Raw genomic sequence first — 24,481 nt, 5'->3', positions numbered from 1 at the left:
CAGAAACTATTCAGATGGGGTTTGATTTACACTTGCTAGGTTGCACTGTCTGCTTTTAGCAGGATATATTTGTACCTATCTTGCATAACCCACTTACTGTTAACAACTCTGTTCATTAAATGTAGCTACTGAGCTGCTTTTAAATGAAGAGAACCCTGCTATGATCAAACAGCTAAGAGAACCTAAACACCCTTTCAAAATAAATACTTTCCTGCTTTGCTTTTATGCACTAAACTGTTGGTTTCCTGCTGACTGAACTGTTGCTTGCTCACCTATGACCTTTGATCCCTGTGTTGTGAAATCACAAAAATGCCAAGCAAAACTATGTATATGTTCTTTGTAAAGGCATCCAAAGGCCTCATATGTCTTACATGAAAATACTTCTTGATGAAAGAAGAAAATTAAAAAGTTAACACATTTATACCATGCTTAAAACTAATTGCTAATTGTCTTGACATATCCACATGAATGACTGATGATGGCTCCAGCTCTTTGAAACATGCTTCCTTTTTCTGCAGCTGACAAATGAGTGCAGTGCTTTCTTAATAGGGAAAAAAACAAACCGACACAGTCATCCACTTACATTATAGTGTCCGTAACAGGTGATAAATAATTGATTGGCAAAAGTGCTCAAAGGTCTAAAGAAGCTTTTGATTGAACCACAGATGCATGAACTGCCAGCAAAAAAAATCCAATTATAATTTACTGTCTGGAAAATAGCACTGTAATAGTAGAGTATGCAATCAATGAAACCTGTTCTTTTAAGCACATTCAGGTATATGATCAGTCTGCAGTGTTCTGTGTGCTAATTTATCTATTGGTTTTGGCTGCAACCATTTAAGCTTGCGTATTTAACCCATGCTGCTTTTACTGTCATGTAGTTCATTTCCCTTTAGCTGGAGTGAACATGTGAGGAATTCTTATGCCCCTTTTCTATTACTATTAAGTGCAGAGGGAAGAAAATAGACAAGACTGGTCATTTGCCATTCTTGGTTATGATACAAGTTTATTCTAGTAAAAGGCCAGGAGAAGTCAGCCTGAGAAGTGATTCATATATTACATTTTTTAAAAGTATGGCAGGCACCTCTACATTCACATACATGGGGAAAACATAATATGAAAAGAATAATGTGTGGACAGAGGGACTAGAGATTTATGAATCCCAAAGACCAGAGATCTGTTCACGCGTGGGATCCACACCTTACTCTTTTGCATCAGCTAAAAACTGGAAGAATGTAATCTGTGAATCAGCAATTACTTAAAACACATTGGATCATTAGAATTCCAAAATGAAAAGCCATAACTTTGTGGCAAGAAAAATGCTCATTCTTAATTAGTAAACAGATAATGTTTGATATCTAGTGTCTTTAGCAAGCCATTTGCAATGTAGCTATGACACAGTTCTTTTGTATCTTTTAAAAAGTGTGTTCAGCCTTTTCCTTCAGTGGTAGCTGGTGAAGCAGTTTACTGGTGAGAACCATCATCAGCCACTGCAGAGTAATTCTCACCCTTATTAGTATACAACAGGAGGTAGCAGTGGAGAATGGAGCAGTCACTAATATCATGCAAGTAGGCAGTTGATGACTGGCTAGCCACCACTGGTGTGCTGATGCCAGTGAAGGCAGCTAGCCTGTCAGCACATGCATGTTTGCACAGTGCTGGTCAAGGTGCCCCATGTCTCCACCACTGCCTCCCAGCAGTTGCTTGGTAAAGGCTGGAAGTACCTTCTCCCTCTTCAGTTGCCCATTAGTGACAACTGGTGGTTCCCACTAGCAAAGCATTTAATCCACTTGAAACACTGGTACAGTGTTGATGCAACACTACCATAATTCCATAACACCCCATTATAAGCCAGGCATATGTTAGTAGGGGAAGTAAATTATAAAGTGGAGATTCTTGTATTTATGACTTTATAAAAAGAGCCAATTGTGATGTACTACAAATATAAAAGATGCAAAGTAATTGTGATCTTGCTCTTAGCTAGTTTCTACCTCTTTTTAAAAAAATCAAATAGTGAATGTACCTTTGCTAGTCCACACATACCTAAGTGGTGCTTTGATATTTAAATATTTAATCATTCTAATCCATACGAAAAATACTCCGTTCCTTGATGTTTGAAAACTATAGATTATTTAACAAGAAGGTGAATAACCCAGGAATAATATTTTGATAGAACTGTTATAAATAACCCTAGAATATGCATTTATTTAGACGCTGAATATAATACACTTGAACAATCCGAGCCATGTTTTGCGTGCTTGGGTAAATTGTCGATAGGATTCTTCCACAACATTTCCTTGATTATATTTATTAAATGGCTTATCAAATGTTTGTGAAAGTGCCCTAAAGCTATAGTATCTTTCAGTAAACATATTTTAGTATGTTAATACTGCTGCATACGAGAAGTAGCACAGTAGACCAATCAAGATGAGTTTTGTTATTTCTGGGTGTTTTGTTTTTACCATTGGGATCACTCTGTCTTTCTTTCCTCCTTGGCTGTCTTTCCTATTTCAGGAGTTCACCATTTGGGCTGTAAGTAAAGTTCCGAGTGTGAACTAAACAACAATACATTTCCTAATCCTGATGCACTTCCCACTTCTAGTCTCAGTCTTTGCACTTTTTGTCCAGGAAGAACTTACCAGTTGTTTGAGTTTCTTTGGTTTTTTTCCTATCTCCTACCCTCAAGTCCTTGCTAGATGTTTCTTCCTGATATGTATAGGATGTTATCTCCATTCTGTAACTTGTGAAGAATGGTGAAGAAATCGTTCTTCCTGAGTCCACATTTGTGTCAGTTCCAATTAAGAAGTGTTACAGTGAAAGTGGGCATTCTGTAAGGAGGATGCCATACCAGCCGAAGCAGTTCCCCGCTGCAACACTTTCCTACTCTAGTCTTTCCTCTTTCTCCCATTGCTTCTCCTTGGCCTAAGTGGATGAAGTTGTGATAACTTAGCGAGATTTTCTGTTGTGCTTGATCTAACCATGTGATTGCGAGGTATGAGTAAAACATGGTTCTGTCAAGCACCATGGAACGTCACGCAGCTTTCTACAGCATGGCAAGCTGCTGAGGCTTAAATCAGGATTACACACTTTAAAAAAATTGAAGAAGAAACATAGGGCTTCAAATTTTATGGTTCTGAGATTACGTAGAGGGCTGTGGTCAGTGAAATAGAAGAATAAAGGAGGGTAATGAAATGAGATACAAAGATCTACTTAATCCCGAAACTGGGATAAGATATATGGAACAAGAATTAGTGCTGTTTTCTTTTTTTTAGCTGTAAAATGGAATAGATTGGCTGACAACTTAATCAGCAGAAACTACAGCTGTGAAAAGCTCAAGCAGTTAATGTTATCCCACTATGTGATTGTTATGCCTCCCCCCTCCCAGCAAATTTCAAGCCCTCTGAAATTTAACCCTCTCTTAAACCTTACTGTTTCTTCATTATCACAAAACATACCCAAAATTACCCATTTGTCTGTACTGCAGAATCTGTCCCTTTTCTCTTCTTCTGTGAGAAATTAATTTCATCACCCTCTAAATAGACTTAGTACCTGTATTTTTATTCTGCTTGTACACAGGCACAGAAGACTACAGATCCAAACTAAGCGGAGATTGCTTTGCAGACCTGGCTTGCCCTGAAAAATGTCGTTGTGAAGGGACAACAGTTGACTGCTCCAATCAAAAGCTCAGCAAAATTCCTGACCATATTCCTCAATATACAGCAGAACTGTAAGTCTGAGCTTACACTGGTGTGCTGGATGAATATTATGGATAATAATGTCACTGCTCCCATTATTACTTTTTGGAATGTTACAGACCTTACCAGCTTCAGCTCATGTATTTTCAATGTTGTAAGTTTGGGGTGAATTAAAATGTTTAGTTAGGGGACAAGAAAAAGAAATCTAAAGTTTAGTATAGAAAGTAATACAAAAAGCCGGCACTTTATAGATTGCTTTGCTGTTGCATCCACTGCCAAAATACAGTCCTTAATCACCTGCTTTGAGCTGTCAATTCACCCCACTCACTGTTCCGCCATCACTTCCTTGTAGCCCAAGTTCTGCCTCCTCCAGCCCCTCCTATCCCAATTCATCTTGCTGGCACTGTGATAAATCCCATCCATACTTTAAGCAAGGTTGGGCCAGACAGCTGAAGGAAGCAAAAAGAGGCTGCAAATATTCATCATGATGCTGACATAGCTTGAGAGTTCAGAGTGATAAACTCAGGAACTGGGCCCAAACCCCCACCAAAGCTCAGACCCGCTTGTAGCAGGCTCAGCTTGGCACCACTCAAACTTACCCTTGCAGTTCGGGCATGTGTTATGGAGACAACATGGCAATGGGATGCTCAGGGCAGCCACTGCTACCAGGAAGCTTGGGAATTGTTCTTCCTGGTTCAATGGATTGAGCCAGGTGGAACTGAAAACATAGTTTTCTGGCAGCAATGGAGGCTCCAGAGCATTCTCAGAAACACCTATTGCTGCAGGGAAGCTGAGAATATAAGGATGAGGACTGTGCTCTTGCCAGCCTTCCTTGCCACTGATTTTTTTCCCCAGCTCACAAGGTAATTTTGGGAAGGGAGGAAAGTATGATGGAGGAAGGCTGGCAACAGTGGCGGATTTGTTCTTTCTGAGAACTCCCAAAAAACCACTTCCTTTCTCAGAATTCTCTGAGAAATTTGAGAAAGATCAAGCCAAGTACACACTGGACCTGGGGGACGTTGCCTATCATTACCAAATATACTGTGACATTTCTTCCCCCTTCTTCTGCAGTCTTCTCCCTGTAATTGTTTAAGAAGAGGATTGCTGTGTGCTCGCTATCTAAAACCTTCAGAGGAAAGCAGACGCCTTAACTCAGGGTGGCTTTTGTGAAAACCATGGATAATTACAGAGACGGGGAAGGTTTACAATTATAGGAATTCTTTTGAATACCTTTAGTAGTACCTCAGATTAACAATCACTGAAATAAGATAGGTTAGCGTACCACATTTTGAAAGAACTTAAGATGTATCTAAAAGAATTAAATATTCAGTGTTTATAAGTATGTAACATGAGAATATGAATGGATCAATAAGTAAAGGATCAGGATTTTCCTTCCCTAGTTTAGCCTGCATCTTTTTTGCCTCTACTTTGTTACACATTTCATCCTTCCCATTGGCCCACCATCAAAAAAAGGACAGACAAGTTACTGTAGAACCATCTAATCTAGCACAGGTTTTTTGTTTGCTTTTAAAGTACACTCAAGACACAGGAGAACAACAAAAAAATGTGAATGAAAGGCAAAGGTATAATAAGCAATGGTAAGCAAGATGGCGTTGTGCAAAATATAATCAGTTCAGGCACAGGTAGTAGCTGTATGCATGCACACAAGTAGAGCTATATGTAAGGAGGGGACGTGTATATAGATATATCAAGATCTACATGTCATGGACAGACATGTAGATCTTGAAGGCAGCCAGGCACACAGGAATGTTGGGGCTGGGGCTTACGTGCGTGCCCAAGTCTCCTCCCCACTACTGAGTAATCAGAATGACCATCGTGTGCATCCATACCATATGTTCAAGAATAAGTGCTGATACAAATGCCCCCTGTGTTGCTGGATGGCAATAAGAGACTTCAGAACAGCCCGTTGTTTATGATCCAGGCATCCTACACCAGATGACCCTTATATATTAGCACTTCCATGGTCCACTGCAGTCCTATGCAGGTGTTTGCCTGCTTGCATTGAACAAAAGTGGGGAGGGGGATGTGCGCCCTGTCCAGTTAGACTTTCTTGCATTATGTGCGAAGGTCTGAAAAGGGCTCTATAAGCATGTTCAGCTGAAAGCGCTTGCTGAACTCCCATGATGATGAACCCAGCCTTATCAGGGTTTCCAATCACAGGAGCTCTGTAAGCATGTTCAGCTGAATGTGCTTATAGAAGTTGACCTGGCAGCCAGTTGCATGCAGTTCAGACCATGATGATGCAAAGAGCAGATCTGCTAAGTATAAGTCCAGTCTCAGCCTTCATCCCTGTGAGCCTAAGCACCAGCTCCAGGTTTGAGGGATCCTTGGGCAAAGTAGCCTCAGTGGGCCTCCCTCCCTGTAAGCTAAGGCACCACTGCCCACTCGCTTGCCCTCTCCCTGTGGCCCCAATCTGTGCAACTGCCCAGAGGGAGAACAAAAGGGAAGTAGAGGCTGCTGCTCCTTCTCCTCTCCCTTGTCCCTTTTTGCATACTCGGAGGGGCAGGCAGACAACCAATAACAGCAAGGAGGAGGAGGACAAGGAGGCTCCAGAGGAAGTCCATGGACCCCTGCAGGGCTGTGTGCCTCAGCAGGTACCTGACAGTGCCCACCTGTGATGCCGGCCCTGGGTGCGTTCTTTTCTTTTCTAGCACTTAGAGTGGGGAGAAGGCAGCAGAAAGGCGTAGGGCTTGGGAATAAGGTAGAAGGGAGCTTTTCAGATTGCAGAAGCCAACAGGTATGAATGCCTTTGTGGAATTTCAGACCTGTAATTGAAAAATAGTGCATTGCTAAAAGAGAAAAGGTTTGAATTCCAGCTGCTTATGTTTGTTTTCTGCACGTACATTTATTATAATTATTTTTAATTCCTAGTATGCAGTTCTGTTCGCTTGTAACTCTTAATTGTAGTTAATGGGCCTTCGCATGCTTGAGTTACAGAAGTAGTTGAGAAATGGCTGCTTATATATTACACAAAAATTACTGCTTTTATATCACACCATGTATGCTGCTGAGATTCAATGTAATTATTCTGAAACAAACTGTCTGTTAAGGAAATAGGCCTGCTAAAATCATATAAGGCCTTATATGCATGTGTATATATATATGTTATCATTAATGTGACCCAGTGGAAAGTTGCCCAGATGCTAATCATTGTGCACATTCATATAAAAGCAAGGGGGATGTGCACAAATTTTGCATATTGCTGGCTTGATATGTGTAATCTGCAAATGGTGTCAGATAATTAATTGAGTGGTGTCTACAATGGCCTGTCAATGTGTATATTTTTCAACATTTGGTGTATGCTTATTTATTTATTTACTTATTTATTGCATTTATATCCTGCCATTTTTCCTCTTGCAAGGAACCCAAGGCAGCTTACATTATCCTCCTTCTCTCCATTTTATCCTCACAACAACAACCCTATGAGGTAGGTTGGGCTGAGAGTCTGTGACTGGCCCAAAGTCACCCAGTGAGCTTCCATGGCTGAGTGGGGACTAGAACTCAGAACTCCCGGCTCCCAGTCCCTCACCACTACACCACACTGGCTCTTCAGGGGCTATGTATGAAATATACCACATATTCAGGGGCTAAATATGAAATTTATGTGTAGGCTATGCTTATTAACTAGGCTTTTAAAGCTAGGTGTCTAAAGCCTTTGTTGCCTGATTCTCTCTTCCTTTGTAAACCCGCAGGGACTAGTGACTTTCTTATGTTTTTATGTTTTGTACAGTGCTTAGATCTTTGAAATGAAATTATGGTTATTACTAACCAGTGCAGGAAAAAATCCATTCATATTCTCCTACAGTTGTTAGTGACTATTGTTTATACATGTTCATTAGATAATGCGCATTAACCATAGCATATATATGTAATACACATTGTACTGTTCTTTGTACAGACGACTTAACAACAATGAATTTACAGTGTTGGAGGCTACAGGGATCTTTAAGAAGCTTCCTCAACTGCGTAAAATGTAAGTTTATCTATTATCCTGTCTTGTTTGCCTTTAGAAAAGGTAGAAAGTATCCTAGCAGGAGTTCAAAGTTGTGGACGTTCCCAACCTCAAACATTCATCACAGAACATTAACAGGGTATGTAGATTATATTTCACCCATGTTTTCTCTTCCTTTATCTCCACCAGTATATATACGGGTAATGAAAAAGGGGGAGGCGGAGCCATAGCTCAGTGGTCGAGCCCATGCTTTCATGCGCAAGGTCTACGTTCAATCCCCAGCATTTCCAACTGAGAAGATCTCATGTAACATGGAAAAGCCCCTGCCCAAGACCCTTTAAAGCCATTGCCATTCAGAGTTGACAGTACCAGGCTAGATAAGACCAATGATCTGACTTAATATAAGGCAGCTTCATGTGGAAGGTTAAAAACAATCATATTGTCATACTGAAGGAAGATTCATTGGAGTTGGCGCTTTTCATATAGTTTAACCAAGTATTTTGTATCTATAATATTCTTCCAAACTTTCTCTGTGCTGGGGGAAAATGGGAGATTTCCTTAATGCTCTTTGATTCCAGGTTTTGTCTACAGTCTATCACCCATAACTGGTTGGGACAGGATCGCCCATATTGACTCTGTTTGCTCAGCTACCAGAGATCAGCACAGGAACTGTCATAGTCTTGGTCTGACTTGCTGAATCAGTGACTGACTGAATCAATGCACTGACATGCCAGCCCTCCCCAACCCCCTTTTGGAATCACTTGATTCTTTATTTGGGATAGCTCAGGCAGTTATGTTGATGAAATCAGCTCTGTTAGGGACTGTGTGCCTCAGTCTGAACTGAGAGGAAAATACAGCGTCTTCCTAGGACTAGTGGGTAGAAGTCCCCATGATAAAAGTAGAAGGTGCATTTAAACTTGCTAATAATGGGATTCATAATAATCAATCAAATATTCAAAGACATCAGAATTTAATTGATGCTGTTATTGAAGATCTAATGATTTTTTTAATGTTGTCACTATATTATTGCAGTCTTTTAGGAATAGATTTTCTTTCTGTATCCTTTCTGGGATCACTATCTCAATTCCAAATCAATCCCAAACAATGGTTATACCTATTTTAAAATTTTGTTGTTAGACCAAAATTTACTCATTGTTGTATGGATCATTTAATCCAAAACATTTTTGCTTTTAATTCTTTTTGTTATGAATTTACAATAGAAATCTGAGCAATAACAAAATCACAGATATTGAAGAAGGAGCATTTGAAGGAGCATCTGGTGTAAATGAGCTGTTGTTCACCAGTAACCGGTTGGAGAACGTTCGTCAGAAAATGTTCAAGGGACTAGAAAGTCTCAAAACTTTGTAAGTCTGCCACTCATGGACATGGGTGCATGCTTTGCTTTTACTCCCATTATATCTAATGTAAATATGTTAATCGTATACCTTGCCTACTTGCAGTTAATCTCTGAGAATACTGGTTTAGAGATTTTGTGTAAACAGTTGGCAGCATAGAACAAATGCAGGAAATTCTGAAGTGGGATATAAACCAGATGTGGCTCTGCGTTTTAGAATCTCTTTTGAATGATGCTATATACATGTCTTTTCAATGAGCAGCAACTTTGTTTGCAATATGCTTATCATTTTTTTAATACCCATCACTCCCTAGCAATATCTTTCTGGTAATTACTAAGCTATTCTAAATCTCTGGATCAACCCAGATAATGTCTAATATTGCAGAGACTGAGTTGTGAGCTCAGAAATCTGTAGTTCAAATGTTGCATCTGCTACAAACCCATCAGGTAGTCTTAGACAAGCCGCTTTCTGCCAGACCCAGATGCGCGCACACCCATCTGTAATATGGGGGTGGTCATATTATAAGGTTCTGAGTTGTTTGGGGAAATAACATTTGGCTTGAAATAGGGGGGCTTGGGAAAGGGGGGCAAAAGGTTTCACAGAACGACATGCCCTTTCACTCACCTTTTTCACTGCTGCTGCCTTAGGTACGGTGCTGATGGCGGTGGCAATCACACTCCATGATGTTGCTGGGCACATCTTTTCTTCAGTACCTCCCAGAAGAGGCCAGAGAAGGGCAGGAACATTCTTTCTGCTCTCCCTCTGGGATCTTCTGGCTCGGAAGCACGGAAGAAAAACAGTGTCTAGCAGCATCAAGGAGCATGGATGCTGCTATTGATAGGTGGGGCAAACACTTTGCCCCTATTCAGGTCCCCCAAATTGCCAAAGCTGCCAACTTTACAACTTGCAAAGAGGGTGGCATAATTAGGGGGTAGCATTTCTACTCAGATCTAGTAAGGATTACTGAGGTAATGTATGTGAAGCACTTTCAGCAGTCTACGGTACTGTACAAGTGCTAAATACAGTTTCCTAACACAACTGCCCACCCATGCATAGTTAGTAGAAGTCAGGTTTACTGGGTATAGCAGTCTCTCCCATGCTATTATAACCTGTGTGGAGCAAAGTTCATCTCCCCACCCCACCCGCCCCACTGTCCCCACATTTGCCCCTATCTGTGTTTGACAGCACATGCCCTCTCTTTCCAGTGAAACCAAAATAACGCATATATAGCTGGCTCCCTAGGACCATCAAGGTAGTTCCTATAAATGACAGAGCAAATGATGTCAGCCTTCCATGCTGCTCCGTCCATGCACTGGAGCAATATGGTATTTCCCAAGAGATTGAACCAGACTGGAAAAAGAACGTCAGAGGCCTGCTGGTTCAAACCAAATCAGTTGTAATCCAGCATTCTGCTTCTTGCTGTGGCCAATTGCAATTGCTCCGTTTTGTTTGTTTGTTTGTTTTACAACATTTCTCTGCTGTCCCATAACATAAAGTTATTTGGGCTGCTTACAATAAATGCACATATAACCAATTTAAATAACAAATAAGCATAATATCAAAAACAGCATGAATACAACTAGGAACAAAACTCACAGCAACCTCAGAATTAAAGCACGTATTTTAAAGCTGACAAGCCCAGATATTTAAAAGGCCTGGATGAACAGAACAGTCTTCACCTGGTACCAAAAAGACCACAAGAATGGTGCCAGACGACCCTCTCTGGGAAAGCTATTCAATATCCAGGGTGCCACTGCCTCTCTCTAGTGGCTACCCATTTCATTTCATTTGCCAAGGGCAGTCAGAGCAAGAAAAGGATCTTAAGGTTCAAGTAAGTGCATATGGGAGAAGGTAGTCATCCACGAATCCTGGTCCCAAGCCATTTAGAGCTTTAGAGGTTAAAACCAGCACTTTAAATTTGGCCCAGAAACAGACTGGGAGCCAATGTAGCTCACCAAGAACAGGCATAATGTGGTAAAATCACCCAGTCCCAGTTATTAATCTTATGGCCCTATTTGGAACCAATGTACAACACACTGCAGAAGTCAAGCAGCTACTATAGAGTAACATACTGTTCTGAATTTGAAAGTTCTGTCATGACTTGTCACCACTGATAAACCTTTCCTCCTTGAATTTGTCTAATGCCTTTTTAAAACTGTCTTAAGTTAGTGGCTACCACCACATCTTATGACAGCAAATTCTATAAATGATCTGTCGTGTGAAGAAGTAATTACTTCTGTCTGTCCTAAGATACTGCCAATCAATTTCACTAGATGACTGAATATAGTACTGAATTCTAGTGCTATATGAGAGGGAGAAAAAAAAAATCCTCTCTCCAATTTCTTCATACCATGCATCGTTTTATAAACCTCTATCTTAGCTGCTTTCTTTAAATGAAAAAGCCCCAAACATAGCAGCCTTTCTTCATAGGGAAGGTGTTCCAGGCCTCTGATCATTTTGGTCGCTCGTTTTATGCACCTTTTCCAACTTTAAAATATCCTTCTTGAGATGGAGCAACCAGGACTGTACACAATATTTCAAGTGTGACCGCACCATAGATTTCTGTAAGGTATTAGATACTGGCTGTTATATTTTCATTCCCTTCCCCAATGATCCCTTGCATGGAGTTTGCCTTTTTCAGAGCTGCCACATGTGGAGTTCTTGTTTTCATTGAGCCCAAGATTTATTTCCTGGTTAACCACTGCTAGTTCAGATTCCATATATTCCATGTATACATGGTCAAGATTTTTCACCCCAGTATGCATCATCTTTCCAGTCACTTACATAGAATCACATTTGCCATTTTGTTGCCCATTCACCCAGTTTGGAGAGATCCTTTCAGAGCTCTTTGTGATGCACTTGGATTTTTATCATCTTAAATAATTTGGGGTCATTCACAAACTGGGCCACGTCACTGTTCATCCCTAAATTCAAATCATTTATGAAGATGTTAAATAGTTCTTGGCCCAATATATATCCTTGGGGGACCTCACTTATTTCCTCCATTGCAAGTACTGTCCATTTATTACTCTTTGCTTCCTGTTGTTTAACCAGTTACCAATTCTTAAGAGGACACATTCTCTTTTCCAACGACTGCCAAGTTCACTCAGGAGCCTTTGGTAAGAGACTTCTAGAAGTCCAAATATACATTGTCTACCAGTTCATCCCTAACCACATGCTTAGTGACATTTTCAAAGGGGAATGCCTGAAGCTTTTGTGAGCACCCAATTTCAGAGCTTGCAAAAGGCTAGAAGGTGTTTGCAAAGCATCCGCTTCTGTCACCACTTCCCTGGACCTCAAATCCCCAAATATCCTTCCTTTGGGGGAGGAGGAAGCATTGGAGGCAGTGGTGGGTATTCCCAGCCCCCCAGCAGAGTCTTTTCATAGCAGGGATGGGACTAGGACTACCATTCACAGCTTCTCCAGCAGGAAAATGACATCCCACTGAAAATTCTAGGGCAGGGATGGGGAACATGTGGCCCTCCAGATGTTGTTGAACTCCAATTCCCATCAGCCCCAGCCTGATTATGGGAGTTGTAGTCCAGCAGGGTCTGGAGGGCCATAGGTTCTCCACTTCTGCTCTACGGGATCTTCTCCCTCAGAAATGATAGCATAATTTTCCCATCAGGGATTCTGGGACTAGTCGTGCCACTTGTATCTCCAACAGGGAAAGTTGCTCTGCTGGGGCTACCACATGTCTCCTTCCCCAGGCCCAAGGTAAGCTAATGGGTCTTGGGGAAGGGGGAGGCAGCAGCATTTCTCCCAGGATCTAGTGAGTAGAGCCCTTCTCACGACCCTGCTCACCAGCATTCAAGTGAGAGGCATTCCTATTTGAATGCTCCCAATATCCTCCTTTTCAAAGAACTTCAGAAGGTTGTTGAGGCAAGACTTTCCTTTACAGAAGCCCTGCTGATTCTTCCTCAGCATGAGGAGTTTTTCCATATGTTTAAGAATTTTATCTTTAATCATACTTTCTACCAATTTATCCAGAAAACACTTTAAGCCTAACTGGATTACCATTTCCTGGATCCTCCCAGGATCACTTTTTTAAAAAATAAATGTTACTTTGGTTTATTTAAAATCCTCTGGTATGGATGCCAGATTTAGGGACAAGTTGCACAGTTTTGGTAGAAAATTAACAATTTTACATATGAGTTTTTCAAGAATTCTCAGGTGGATGCTATTTGGACTCAGCAAATTGTTAATTTTGAATTTGTTGATAAACCCAATAACTCTTTCTCTTGTCACCTCTGTTTGATTTAGTCCTTCAGGTGCCCTTACTGGGAAAAGCTCCCTGTTGTGAACTTCCCAGAGAGCTTCAGCTATAGGGTGGCATAGAAATGTTTTGTTTTTTTTAAGGGTTTACGTGCAAGTATTGTCCTGCATTTTCTGCAATGAAGACATCTGCAAATTCATTCCGCTTCTCTATACTTTCCCAATCCACTTTTAGGACTCCTTTCATTCCTTTGCTGCCTAACTAACAGTCCAGACACCTCCCTGACTGGTTTTCCACTTCTGGTATTTTTAGAGAAATGTTTATGGTTGGTCTTAATGTTTTAGCACCATGCTCCTCACATTCTTTCTGTTTTTTGCTTCCTTATCATTAACTTGTGTTGGCTTTACCAGAGTCTGTGTTTAATTTTGCTCTCATTAGACAAGACTTGTACTATGTAAAAGAAGCCTTCTTTTCTCTTATAGCTTCGTTGACTCTGTTCATTAACCATGACAGCATTCTCTTGAGCTTTCTAAATCTGTGGAATACCAACTTCACAGTATGAATACTGTGCACTAAACAAGCAGGTTCTTTACTTTGAGTCCAGATGTTTTGAGCAGATATCACATTGTGAGCAGATATCTATACTTCTATAGAAACAGATCTTGCAACTTTTCTCCTTATACCTCTTTCTAACCAAAAAAGCAGAACTCAGCCTAATACCCTCCAGGTTGCTGCACAGGACTTGGTTCCCTCATTACAATTCATACTCTCAGAAATGCTCCTGCAAGTGACCTCTGAGTTAAAAGAGGTTGAGTTTCATATGTGTACCTACTTATGAGGAAGCACAGATATATGAGGTCATCAGAGGGCATGCTCCTGGTGGTTCTGCATGGACCTGTGGCCCAATTGGCATCTACCTGGAGAAGAGCCTTTAGTGTGGTGGCTCCCTTTCTATGGAACTCCCTGCCTCTGGAGGTCAGGCAGGCACCAACATTGTGTTGTTTCTGGTGTCTCCTGAAGACATTTTTATTTCAGGAAGCCTTCCTTGACTGACCAGCCATGGTTTCTACTGGTAATCGTTTTTTTTAAAATAACCATTTTTAATATGGTGTTTTATTCTTTTATCTTTTTATCTTTTATTGTTCACCACTCCAGAATCTGTTTGGATGTGGAGTGGTATATACATGTTGTAAATTAATATATCAAGACACTCCAAGGTCATTCCCGTGACTGAGATTCATAATAAGGAGAGAAGCCTCTTCTCTGCCATCTGTCAGGTTTCCCCTGCTCTGTTTCCATATCCAATCCCTGGTTTTCAAAAGCTAATTGTTTGAAGTCTGAGTAGGCAGAGCTGATAGCCCTTAAACTCTTCTAATCAGGCTTTTTCAGATAGCCTCCAGGATATACCTGAACAAAGGTAGAGATGGGTCTGGGGAGAGAAGACACTTCATTTGGAAGGACTATTAGTAGCAAGAATACCAAAAGACCAGTGAATTAGGGGTGGCCATTTCAGTTTTGATTCGGGTTTTTTTTAATTTGATATATGAAATGACCCTGAAATGGTTTCAGGAAAAGTAGAGCATCCTACAATTGCAGCACTTGACGGAAGCGTCTTAACTCCCCCACCCCACTTTCATTTTGAGGTTTTAAAACGACTTTCTTTTAGCAGATTTTTCTTCCCCCGATATGCCCCCATCATTGTCATTTGTTGGCCTTCCATCAGTGGACTTGCCAACAGTAAGGGTATGCTAGCATATCTCTGACATTACACCAATGAATTTTCACTGATGAAGGTGCATCTCAAGATATGCCAGCATAGGGTCACCTGCTAAACCCTAAATTACTCCAGCCAATGTATCTGGGATATAGGATTGCACCCTTAATCCATAATTGCTAGAGGTGTGCACTGACACCCAGATTTGACTCAGACTCTGATCTGGCACTTTAGAAAATGGCCCAATTCTGCTTTGACTTATTTGAAGGCCAGCCACTATTGATACTGAGCTAAGTTTTGTAAATCCAAAGCGTCATGCCTCCCATTGACTATTATGGGAAACCAAAAAAGGGGGCTATATATTCTTTTCTCTCTGTCAGAATTGGATGATATTTGCAGGCATAGAATCCCCTTAGAGAAACACTTGCCAAATGTAAGAAAAATAAGTACAGGGGTTTTTTTGCTATGCGTCTTTATATTTTGTTTTTTTTAAGGGAACTGCCAATATTTTTTTAACTTCTTGATAGAATTGGATGAAATTTTCAGGGATAGTTGCCTCTTCTGAGGAGATCAAGCCTACCATGTTTCAGATGAATGGGCACAGGGGGTTTTGTGCAAGAGCAGCTTTGAAATTTGGGGGGTATACCAAAGAAGATGTGCTTATCCCTCTATGTTCCTTGTGAACCATTGTTCTGAAAATGACAGACAGCCTAGAGTGTCCCTAAGTAAGAAGCCTGCAAGGTTTCAGAATGATAGGTGAAGCAATTCATGGGGAAAGGGTGTCCTCAAATGAAGTGGGAGTAATTTGCTCCTCCTTCCCTCCCCCTAGTATTTTGGGCAATTTGTATGAAAATTGCACACATCACAGAGGTGTCCACAGGAAAGAAACCTCTAGAGTTTCAGAAGGGTAGGTGCAGGGGCTAGGGAGCTGGGTTATTGAAAAACAGTTAAGGCTTTTTTTCATAGTGAAGCCTGGTAGCATAGGAAGAATATCCAATTCATGGTGATGGTCCATCTTTACCCTCCCCAAAGCACAGTGATTGGAGACTCTGGCAAAACATGCCGTAGGCCTCGTTCTGGCCCAGCTTTGGTTCTGCTGGCTTCTGAGGGAAGAATTCTGCTCAGGCTTCGGGGTCATCCAAATCCAATGTACATCCCTAATAATTGGTATTGAAATACAAATGTTTTCTATTTTCATTTTATTTTTATGTGTGGTTTTCCCCCCCTCTGTGTATACAGTATAGCTCTAGCACATTTAATCTTCCCGAAGGAAGAGATGACTACACTGTTAAAACTGTTGTGGAACCTCGTACCAATTTTAAAAGAGTGAATTATGCATAGGCAATATAAGAGTTGCCTTGCTAATGGCTACACATAGCAAGAAGTTGCCCATTTTGCCTATCCAGAGGATGAACATACAGAATAAGCTGAATGTACCACAGTATTTATTGCTAGAAACCTTATTACTTGTGGAAAACACAACACATCATATCATATGCTGTTTAGTAAACCGTAAGAAATTGTAGACTGATGAGATGTGTGATATTTGCTCTGTGTAGTGGCAAACTAATGTAGTCATATTTTTCCTCAGGATGCTAAGGAGTAATCGCATTAGCTGTGTGAGTAACGATAGTTTCACAGGCCTGAGTTCTGTCCGATTGCTGTCTTTGTATGATAACCAGATAACTACAGTTGCTCCTGGTGCCTTTGACACTCTCCATTCCCTGTCCACATTGTAAGTTCTTGCATTTGCAGCCAATCCTTTATATGATTTGATATAGATAGATAGATAGATAGATAGATAGATAGATAGATAGATATTCAATACAATGTTACTGTTAGTATGAAGATTCCATTAACTAACAATGTAAAAGCAGTCAGGGATCCTTGCAAAGGTATGTGTGTGGTTATTTCCACATAATGCTAAAAATCAAATTAACAAGTGCATAACAAAATGTGAAAATATATTGGCAACCTGTCCTAAATATTAGCTGGTTTACACTTTTCTTAAAGGATTCCATGCATAGTGTCTAAAAGTTTCATACACATTTTTCATTTTCATGAAAAATTGTTGCATGTGAGCCACTTCTCCACAGATGCATCTGTAGCTTCCTATCAGTAATGATTTCACTTGATCCAAGGTGCCACTTCAGCTGAATCAGCCAAAGGGCTTGGTTCACACACACTACAGTTTTTCCTGGTAATGTGGTGCCCAAGGACAGTCAGGGCATCTCATATGAAGCTTTTGGACTTTGATCCAAAGATCCACAAAAGCTTGAATACACATATGGAGATCCCTTCTTCGTATGCTTCCCCTTTCATTTCGGTGTTAGAGGGCTACACAGCAAGCTATATGGGGTGCAGGTCCTGAGTTGTTCCTGTTATTAGAGTGAATAGGGAATAAAGTCATCCATTTATTCATTGACAGTGGAAGTTAGTGTATGCAAGTGGATCCAATTCAAAAACAGGGACAGGCCAGTCAAAAACAGTCAAGCAGTGATAATTTGTTACTCAGACCAAGTCCCATTCTTTTTCTACAAACTCCCATCAATTTGCAAGTACAGAAATCCACTTGCATGTAATGTAAACTTCTCCACACATAAGTGGAAGTGTTGTCTCTTTCCTTCTTTATCCACATATTCAGGTACTTGATGTTTGGTTGGGCACTGAACCTGAACATTGGTGTGGGCATGCAGAATTGGTTACTGTGTGTCCTTACTGACAAATACACTTCAGTTATATCTCAGACAACCCTGTTTTTATATGTCTGTTGCTTTCTGTTACATCAGAATCAACCATCTGCTCTTTCCTTAGTCAGTGACAAAATAGTTGAAGTAGAAAATAATTGTGCAACCCTAATGATAACTGGCAAATTAAGATTATGATGCCTTGCCTGATATATGACCTATATTGTTCGATATCAAAGTGGGGGTTGGTTGTTTTCTGAGTGTGTTCTTTGATTTTGTGTCTGAACTTTTGGCTTTTTCATGGAGAATGAAGCCTCCTTGGAAGAAGGTTAAAAGTCACATGACAATAAAGGACAATAAAACTGGTTTAATTAATTTGCATTATATTCAGATATAGACACATTGTCCTCTGATACATGCCACTGCCATTCTGAAGCACAGGAAAGTTAGGGTTGCCAAGCACCTGTACATTTTAATAACTGCATAGAAAGGATAATTTTGGGATGTGTGGTTTCTTATATACTACAAACTGTGGTGAGAAAAGCTGCATTTTCAGCTGTTCTCCTTCACATGCAATTCAAGGTAAATCAATTCTAGGGAAGCCCTTGTCACTGGTATATAAAGGTGTCCACTTTAATAAGATGACTTTAAGTCATCAAACCCTTAAAAAGTCTGACCTTCAAGACTTACAACAACAAAACCATGAGTTGTGATAATTGCCCTTGTACAACATAGGGTTGCCAACATTTTTTACTGCCCATGTTCCCATGCTTTAACAGCAACCAGATATATAGAAAGTGATAGGAAATGCATAATATGCCAAGTTGCTGTTAGGAGCAAGCTGTGTGTTTAGGAGTTGGCAATTCTAGTGCTGTTTTCCTAATGCAGGTTGCAGGGTGGCTTCATTGAGGTAAATCTATTTTAAGTTGGAAAACAATTAATAGAGCAATCCTATGCATGCTTACTTAGAAGTAAGTCCCACTGTGTTAAATAGAGCTTACTCCCAGATAAGAGTGCATAGGATTTCAATCTAAATGGATATATTTGAAATGTACTTTTCTTAAATATATTTCTCCTTCAGTGGAAGAAAAGATAAAGATTGGAGGTGGGAGAAGAGGACAGTAAGAAATGTAGTGTGTCTTAACAATTCAGATTTCTGTGGTAGGAAAGAATGTAATTCCCAACATACTTAATCCTCTTCCTGCTTAAAATGTGACAAGTTACAGCTAATGACTAATTTGTGCATATTTAAGATGGCATGTTTATAAATAATGAAATTGTCAAACGGCCTCTGCTGAAATGTGGAGATGCCAAAAAGATGCCAAAAGCACTGAGACTTCTGGAAGTAAATTCATTTTTATAACTGGCATGTAATCAACTTAGCTGTCAGTTTAGATGGGAAACCTATTCTCTGGAGCAAATAAAAGATGGAAATCTTGAGGAGGCAAATTAATGAAAGAGATGTTGTCAGGTTAAAGCTAATAATATAAAGTAATCAGCCTTCATCTCTACATTAAATTACTGTATTATCATGTGTAGATAGCCTCACAGCAAGTCAGATCTGTGACACCTTTAAATTATTTCTAAATAAGATGTATCAGGATTTCTCAGCTCAGACACAGCAATTGCTGTCCTGAACTTTGGTTGGTGTATGAGGGGATTTTTCTGAGGGAGGAATTTCATCTATGCTTATGTGGTAGAGAATACATAAACACAGTCAGAGAAGTTAGTAAAACAAATCCTGCCTTTTTGTATTGAAAAAAAGGGTATCTTAGTTTTTGTGAATGTGTTTCTTTAAACGTTTTCTTCACTTGAAATTGAGCTATGTTTTGTCTACATGTGCTTATCAGAAACCTCCTAGCCAATCCTTTCAACTGCAACTGCCACTTAGCATGGCTGGGAGAGTGGTTGCGGAAGAAGCGCATTGTGACAGGGAATCCTCGCTGCCAGAAACCCTACTTCCTAAAAGAAATTCCTATACAGGATGTTGCCATTCAGGATTTCACTTGTGATGATGGTAAGAAATGCAGCTCGCACACTGAATGTTGACCGGGGCAAAGTAGTTGTAGTGGTATTGTATGAAGTAACTTAAACCTGTTATTTCTGCTCTGTTTTAAAGTCTTCTTCCAATATTTTCTGTGTTGTCTTCTTGCACTGCTCTAGTAACGTCAGAAGTCAAAGGTCACATGGAAGGAACTAGCAACATGACTACCCCCATGGAGTGGTGGCAGTACTAACATGGACTCCTCCCTTGTGACACTTCTGATATACCAGAACAGGAAGGAGACACATGGCACAGTTTCCATGCTGAGGTGATATCAGAATGGGTAGCTGGTAATACCTGCTTTACCTTCAACAATATCTCTTCTTATGAGCAGCAGCCATATTTTTGTATGGTAGAAACACACAAAGATTAAATATATATTTCAGGTTGACTTCATACTGGGCCTGTTCTTTTCTCCCTAGGATTGTTCCTTAGGTGAAATCAGGAGATTGCCTCAGGCTCACCTGTACTCATCCTTCCCACCCCACCAGAAAAAGATGAATGACAGAATTGGAGATGCTGTGGCTATTTTAATGTGGCATCTCCTCTGACCTTCTAAAGAGAGTTTATTTTCCTGGAAGTGGGGCTGCTGAACTCCTCCCTGTCTCTCACTGGGACAATCAAACTAAATTCCTTTCCAAAGAAAGTATTAGCTCTACCTATTGGTACCCCTGCTGTGTATGTCTGTGCAGAAGTGGGTTGGCCTACAGTCCAGGCAAGAATACAAGTTCAGCTCTTAAATTTCCATAATAGAATGTCAACCTTGCCATCTTCTCATTTGGTCTCTATAGCTCACTCACCCTTAAACTCTCAAAAGCGAGTTTCATCTTTACATACACTTGCTAGAGATCTTGATAGTTACTGATTTCAATCCAGTCAATGTCTAAACTTCAGTTAAGTCTCCTCATGTAGAGGAAAGCTTCTTTGACTGGTATGCTAACTATCCATTTGTCGAGATTTTCTAGGCTGTATCCATGTATTAAGGTAGACCATCAGAAACCTAATTATTTGGAGGCTATTACCTTAGCTCCATGCAGAATTGCCTTTACAGAACTAAGGTTTAACATTATGTCTTCTTCCTTTCTGGATGGTCATTATAAGAAATTACCATGGGAACAATGTTTCTTCGTGCTCTGTAAAAGAGCTATAGAGGACATAGTCCACTATATTACCCAGTGTCCCCTATATAATGACCCTCACCAGGGGCATTGCTAGGTTCTTAAAAGATCCGGGGCACAGGCCCATAACACACATTTCCGCATACGTACATATGTATGTAACTTGAGCACACTCCGGGAGAGAGCGGAGGACAGGAAGGCCTGGCGTGCTATGGTCCATGGGGTCATGAAGAGTCAGACACGACTTAACGACTGAACAACAACAACATATGTATGTATGTATGTATACGTATATATATATTCTGAGTCTAAGCGCACCTCATATATATATATGTGTGTGTGTGTGCATGTTGTGTGCTTGTGTGTATATATAGATTACATACATACATAAGAAGTGTGCACTGACCCCCCACCCCACTTCAACTCAGACCCCGATTCAGTATTTTGGAAAACATCCCACTTCTGCTTGGGCCAATTTGTAGTCGGACCATTTCAGCTCAGCACCAAACCTGAGTCAGGGTTTGGAAAAATGAGTCTTTATGCTTCCTGTTGACTACCATGGGAAATTTTTTAAAAAATTGTAACTTTTTCTCTTGGTCAGAACTGGACGATAATTTCAGGCATAGTAGCCCCCTAGAAGGGGATTACATCTGCCCAATGTCAGAAAAATAGGTGCAGGGTTTATATTTTGATTTTCTTTTAAAGGGAACTGCCAATACATTTTTTATTACATGGAAGAATTGGATACACATTTCAGGATTCATTGCCCCATCAGAAGAGATCATGTCTCCAAATTTCAGAATGATAGCCACAAGGATTTTTGTGCAAGGGTGGCTTTGACATTTTGAGGGCTCCAAAAGAGGACATACGTCTGTCCTTATTTTCCTTGTGGCCCATTGTTCTGAAAATTACAGACAGCCTAGAGTTGTCCCTAAGTAAGAAACCAGCAAAGTTTCAGAAGGATAAGTGCAGCAGTTCATGTGGAAGGGGAGTTCTCCAGTTTGGGGAGGGAGAGATTTGCTTTCCCTTCACCCATTCCCCAATAGTTTTTTGGGTAAATTTGTATGAAAATGCATTGGTCATTAGAGGTGTCTCCCAGGCAAGAAACCTGCAAAGTTTTTGAAGGATATACATGCCTGCAAATTTAGAATGACTAGAATTTATTTACATTTCACCAATATAAGCAGCAGGGGAACATGGATGGGAAGGTGCTATTGCACTCATGTCCTACGTGTGGGTTTCCCATGGGCATCTGATTGGCCACTGTGTGAACAGAATGCTGGGCTAGATGTGGTCTGATGCAGCGTGGCTCTTCTTATGTTCTTAAATAGAGAGTGCCTCTGAGCATATGCAGAATGCTTTTCTTTCACCACTGAGCACTTACATTCTCCCCCTACCAATTTTACTCCCCTTCATGCAACCATCCCTCCTCATCCTACCACCTTCCAGCAACTCTTCATAAAAACAGAGCTCTTGTTTTGTGCAACTCCTCTCTACCTCCTCCTTGTTATGCACAAGCTGTTATTGTATTTTCCTCCCCATAACTCCATTTCTGCCAAGACTTTACCAGGATTCAGCCAATGAGTCTGTTTTCAAAACTAGGGCTAAGTTATGGAGAAACTCTAAGCATGTACTAAGTGCCTTTCCCTCACCACTGAAGCTAGAGTTCATGCAAAAAACAACACCTAAACCCACAAATGACAAAACATGCATAGGACTGAGCTGAAAGGGTAGTCAATTCATTAGGTGGAATTGGGTAGGCACTGTATTAAGCCTGCACTACCATGCTCACAGCTCAGGACTTATTTCTGAGTAAACATGCTCTGAGTAAACACATCAAGGTACAAACCTCCCTACAAAAGTAACTCGTGCTGGAATCCTATGCACACTTTCCTGAAGGTAAGCCCCATTAAACATAATGGGCTTTCTGACTAGGCATACATAGGATTGTATAAATGAGCAGTATTTATCTTCCCTCCACTTAAAAAAAAACAAACCAAAACCTCCTATTTGTATTAAAGCTTTCTGTTCATAGGAACATAGCAAGCTGCCTTATACCGAGTCAGACCCTGGGTCCATCTAGCTAGTATTGTCAACACTGACTGGCAGCAATAGCTCTCTAGAGTTTCAGGCAGGATTCCATTCCTAGCCCTACCTGGAGATGCTGGGGATTGAACCTGGGACCTTCTACATGCCAAGCATGCACTCTGCCACTGAGCTACAGCCCTTCCTATTGCTGGATAATGGCAACTGACAAACAAAACAGCCCCAGATTTGTTTCTCTGCAACCATGTGAACCCACTTTTCTCAAAGGCTTGAGTGAGAAGGAGAAAAATCAACCCTCTTGTCTGTTTGTATAAAGTCAAATACAGTTCAGAACTTCTCTTGCCCACCAAAGAGAATTCTCTTTAAGAATTCCTCAAGATATGCTCTGTGTAGAATAAAGAAGAGAAAGAAAGAACAGGATAGGGGAGGGAAGAAGAAAAGAAAAATGGTGATTGGAAATGTAGGGGGGGGTGTAGAGAGAATTTCCTAAGCCAAGTGGCTCCTTTCAGAGAGGTAGTACTTCGGAGGAATTTCGAAGGCTGTGGAGGGTTTGTAAGGATTTCATGTACTTAAATGAACTTTATGAGGTGAGGTGGTGGAGGACTTTTTCTAGCTTTTTTTAAACTGTAGAACCTGTTTAAAAGCCATAGCAGTTCTTCGATCATGATGCCACATAGTCCTAACCCTCCTTTTGAAATAATTTGAGTCCTAAAGCTATTTAGGAGAAATTAAATTGGAAGGGGAGAAAGAAGTTTGTGGAGGCTGATTGGGTCCTTTGCTGTACTGAAGCTACTAAACTTCTGCAGAAGCCAAAGGTTCCACTTTGGGGCAGTAAAATTAGGTGCTGTGTGAAATACCAGTATTTCACATGAAGTTCTTCTCTTCCTTCTCCCTCTTCAAAATTTCATTGCAAGCAATCTCTCAACAGTGGGCATGTAAGAGCAGAAAAGTAGGGGGAGGGGAGAGGGGTTTTTTGCACCTCAGAAAAACCCTACACCAGAGATTAGGGATAGTGACCACCTCATGGTCACCTTAAATACCTTCTGTTTAGGATCTCTAATCCCCTGTGTGCCTTGGCAGTTTTTACTTATTGTTTTATTCTTTGAGAAAAGGAAAGTTTACCCGTGGCTAGCACAAAAGCCACTGTACCTAACTGCCTAAAATTTGGCAGGTCCAATCAGCTCCATGGGGGCTACCAGATATCCAAATGCCATATATTTATCATACAAAATTTAAAAAGTTATGGCCGTTTCTGTTTTCCAATGCAAGTCAATGGAAAAATGTAAAAAAAAAATGGCAATTAGTACAGCTCAAAAGATCCAGGGCACAGCTCAAAAAAAGATCCGGGGTCCATGCCCTGGTGGGCCCTTCATAATGATGACCCTGACCCTCATGAAAAATACCTGTCTGAGCTTAGTCGCAGGAAAAATTTTGCTACACTAACTGAGTTTGTATGCTTTCTGTTATTAGACAAGGATATTTATGTTACAATGCATGTTTCTTTATATGTGTTGGCAGCCAGGGAAGCCAATTTGTAGCCCAGATTTGAATGTCTTCATGTTTGTAATGGCTTATCACTGAGACAATCCTGGGGGCAAGCATCCTATTTATGGTATTAAACCTGTATGATTCA

At 40.6% G+C, this 24,481-nt stretch overlaps 1 protein-coding gene across 2 annotated transcripts in view; it reads left to right on the top strand.

Annotated features, from left to right (window-relative positions):
- The window catches only part of SLIT2 (slit guidance ligand 2), a 376,411-nt gene that overhangs the window by 273,701 nt on the left and 78,229 nt on the right, over window positions 1–24,481 (top strand). For both annotated transcript variants that reach the window (XM_084857037.1, XM_084857038.1), the window contains 5 exons: window positions 3,577–3,727; window positions 7,615–7,689; window positions 8,889–9,032; window positions 16,545–16,688; window positions 19,491–19,657. In XM_084857037.1, the coding sequence (XP_084713163.1) occupies window positions 3,577–3,727; window positions 7,615–7,689; window positions 8,889–9,032; window positions 16,545–16,688; window positions 19,491–19,657 (681 nt within the window). The remainder of the gene's footprint in view (window positions 1–3,576; window positions 3,728–7,614; window positions 7,690–8,888; window positions 9,033–16,544; window positions 16,689–19,490; window positions 19,658–24,481) is intronic.

This window comes from Heloderma suspectum, chromosome 5 (assembly GCF_057233095.1).
Source record: "Heloderma suspectum isolate Gila_16-S chromosome 5, 16-S_ref, whole genome shotgun sequence".
NCBI classification, from domain to species: Eukaryota; Metazoa; Chordata; class Lepidosauria; order Squamata; family Helodermatidae; genus Heloderma; species Heloderma suspectum.
This window is presented reverse-complemented; position numbering and strand designations above follow the sequence as displayed.